Source organism: Carlito syrichta, unplaced genomic scaffold (genome assembly GCF_000164805.1).
Source record: "Carlito syrichta isolate Samal-C Ts95f unplaced genomic scaffold, Tarsius_syrichta-2.0.1 Scaffold308961, whole genome shotgun sequence".
Classification (NCBI taxonomy): Eukaryota; Metazoa; Chordata; class Mammalia; order Primates; family Tarsiidae; genus Carlito; species Carlito syrichta.
Window position 1 is genome coordinate 1 of NW_007253057.1, and position 3,462 is coordinate 3,462.

At 48.0% G+C, this 3,462-nt stretch overlaps 1 protein-coding gene across 1 annotated transcript in view; it reads left to right on the plus strand.

Moving 5' to 3' along the window:
• Positions 1-2,752: 2,752 nt before the first annotated feature.
• The window catches only part of FAM120AOS (family with sequence similarity 120A opposite strand), a 2,434-nt gene continuing 1,724 nt past the window's right edge, over positions 2,753-3,462 (plus strand). Inside the window, 2 exon segments of the mRNA XM_021716804.1 lie at positions 2,753-2,963; positions 2,966-3,365. Coding sequence (XP_021572479.1) covers positions 2,753-2,963; positions 2,966-3,365 — 611 coding nt within the window.

Below are 3,462 nucleotides of genomic sequence, written 5' to 3' on the forward strand. Positions count from 1 at the left end.
GGGGTGTCTGAATGAAACGTAATTGGACACCTAACCCTTAACTGTACCCCACAAAACTATAATAAAAATACTGATTAATTAAAAAAAAAAAAAAAAAAAAGAAATGTTAGCACCACCACCATCAGGACACAGAACAGTCTCACCACACCAAAAGTTTCCTTCTGATGTCCCCTCATATTCACACCTCTCCCTCCTCTAGTCTTGCAACCACCTATTTGACCCCCACTACTATGGCTTTTTCTTTACAAGAATGTCATATACATAGAATTATAGCTTTTGAACCTGGCTTCTTTCACTCAGCATAAACCCTTGAAGATTCATGCAAGGTGTTACATATACCAATAGTTCCTTCTTTTTTATTACTGAACAGTATTCCACAGTAAGGATATATTGCTGTTTAACCATTCACTTATTTAAGACTATTTTGTTGCTTTTAGTTTTAAGCTATTATAAATAAAGCTGCCATGAACACTCAATACAGTTTTTATGTGAATAAAAGCTTTCCTTAGGAAAATACCCAGGAGTGAGTTTGCTGGATCACATGAGAAAAGTATATTCAGCTTTGTAAGAAACTGCCAAGCTGTTTTCCAGAGTGGTGGTGCCACTCTGCCTTCTCAGTGGCAGCAAGTGAATGTCCCAGTGGCTCAGCATTTTGCCAGTACTTGGAATCACCAGGACTTTTTCCTTTAGTCACTCTAATAGGTACGTAGTGATATATCATCATGGCTTTAAACTTGTTAACCATTTTAATGGGCATCTTTTCAAATACAATACACACTGCTTCACTCTCTTAATCAGACAATGCTGAACATAGATTTTTCTGACTCAAAAATCATCCCTATGAAATAAACAATCTCCTACCCTCAGAGATTACTGTAATGTCCACGGTTGTCTTCCTCTTTCCAAAATAGCCCCAGAATTATGTCTGCTTTTTATAGCTTTTAAAATCTTCTCTCTTGTCATTTCTTGCTATTAATGGTATCCAGCCTCTGGCAGACTTTCCTCTTCATTCTCTTCTCAAGCTTAGAAAATAGATAACTAATCTTGTTAGAATTACCTCTAAAAAAAGGCAGTATGTGAGTGAGAAAGCTTGAAGGATTCTTCAGTGAGGAAACTGAAAGCTTTTTGCCCTCATCACTGTACTTAAACTTTCTGACATTCACTCAGTTGCTGAGAAATGTCTAGTAGCTCTATTTCTTAGGCATCCTTAAGGATACCAGCTAAAAGACCACCAGGTAATTGATTGAGCAATTACATTATCAATCTGTGCGATTAACACGAAATCACAATTCTTAGTCAGGAATTAAAAGTTTATCTAAAGCAAAATATAGATAAAATTATCCTGTGTACAGAAATCTAAATGGAAGAGTCTACCTTAAATGTTAAGTTTAAGTATAGTTTCCAAATACTTATACTCTGGTCAAAATTCTGAGCACCTACTAGGTATGCCAAACATTCAAGTGGATGCAAAGACAAATGTAAAGGAATTGTACAATTAGAAAGAATTCAACAGTTCTTTCAAAACATACAGTGGTCATCTGTATACACATTGCTTCTAATTACAGTGATATTTACAATGTCTCCTTGAAGGTCTCTTGATGAGCTGTGTGTAGCTGTGCTGCCAAAAAGCAAATAAGTAAAGCTCATCCTGTCTGCTAAGTATCTTTTCCATCTCTGAACAAGATAAACTACAACACTCTCACGATCCCTATGCAGGCGGCCTGCCTGGGAGACATGGATGGCACCGCCTTCCGGCTCCGGGATCGCCGGCTCTGATTCTTGGCCTGCGAGCGGCTGACTCTTCCTCTCCCCGACTCCTGCGAACCGGTCACGCTCGCCGGCCAATCCAGGCTCTTCCGGGCGCCTCCACCCACAGCCTCGAAACCTGCTCACCAATGGCAGGCGGATCTTGGGTGGGACTTCCGCTATCATTTTAGGCTTAACTACCACCATCTCAACGCAGGCTGCAGGGGCAATCACCAAGAGCGAGAATTTCACAAACTTTGAGCTCGAGCGAACACAAAAGAAGGACAAGATGGAAGGCAGAGTGGCAAGAGCCGGAAGACCAAACCAGCCCCCAAAACCGTGTTTAGAAAAAACAAGGAAAAAGCAGGCAATCAGAACCCCAAGTCCAGGCTGACTTCTGTGCTTATCTCTGCAGGCACGGCTCGGTCCTGAGGTTCTCTCTGGCCCAGTTTCAGCCTTGGAGCCCTCTGCCAAGGGGACAGCAGAAGGCCGATAATGTGGAGCTCTGATTACCCACCCATCAGGACACCGCTGAAGGTCACTGCACTCTCATGTGCACCAGAAGAACAAATCCTGCAAGTTCACGCCGGAATTGCTCGGCCCCTGGTTTTGAACTACTTTCGCATCAGATCTACAAAACCGGACTACTTTAGAGACTTTTCCACAGACTTGTGAGTCAGAGAACTGACAAAACCCTGTCAAATCTTACAGTTCCTTAAAATCCAACACAAACAGCCATAGACGGTTTCTCTCAACAACTTGTTTTAAATGGAACACGGACAGGGCCCCGCGTCCCGAGGAGGCTGGTGCAAAGGCCCTTACACAAGTTTCACTGTCACTTGGCCAACGACATTGGTGAAGGCGGCAGCAGCACTAGTATGTCCAGCAGCCTCTCCCCACTGGCCCAGCGACCCCCCGCTATTACTCTGTATCCCACCTGCTTCCAAGATAAACCTGTTGCTGGGAAAGAACGGGCGAAATGAGAAAAATGGATATTTTGTTGAAGATGACGGTGAGCGACGTGCCGGACTCAAGAAGGAAGATCTATATCGAGGATACTGGAGATGATGACACTGCCACCTCCGAGTTCCGGGCCGGAGTTCTCTACCAACCCTCCAGTGTCCCCACGCGTCTGTGGACCCCGAGCAGGCCCACCGAGGAGGGTCGGCGGAAACGGGCTTGAGTAGTGCGCGGCCTGGACGGCCGGCCATCCATCTTAGGCCCGGCCCGGGAGACCTCGCCGCCCCCCTGCGCCGCCACGGCCCGGCGACATTCTGCGCCCCGGGAAGGGGGCTCGGGATGCGGTGCGGTCCCGATCCCGGACCCCCGGGGTCCCCCGGACTCCCCTGGACTTCCCGCCCCCGGCCCGGCCTCACCTTGACGTGGAAGCGGATGAGCGCCAGGCGGATGCAGTGGGCCATGCAGACCGGCGGCAGGAACCAGACCTTGGGCGGCGGGGTGCCCTTGTTCTGGACATGGCTGACGATCTGCTGCGCCGTCTGGCGCTCGTTGCCCTGACGCTTGACCCACTCGTGCAGCCGGGCCTTCTCGAGCGCGCCGTTGAAGAAGACGAAGAGCTCGATGTTGCCTCCGAAGCAGGCCTTGGCTAGCGCCGCCAGGTAGCCGAGCATGTGGTTCCACTGGCCGCCGCTGACCCAGTCGGTGTAGAAGCCGCCGTAGAGGCGGTGCAGGCAGTTGTCGGCGTCCACCAGCAGG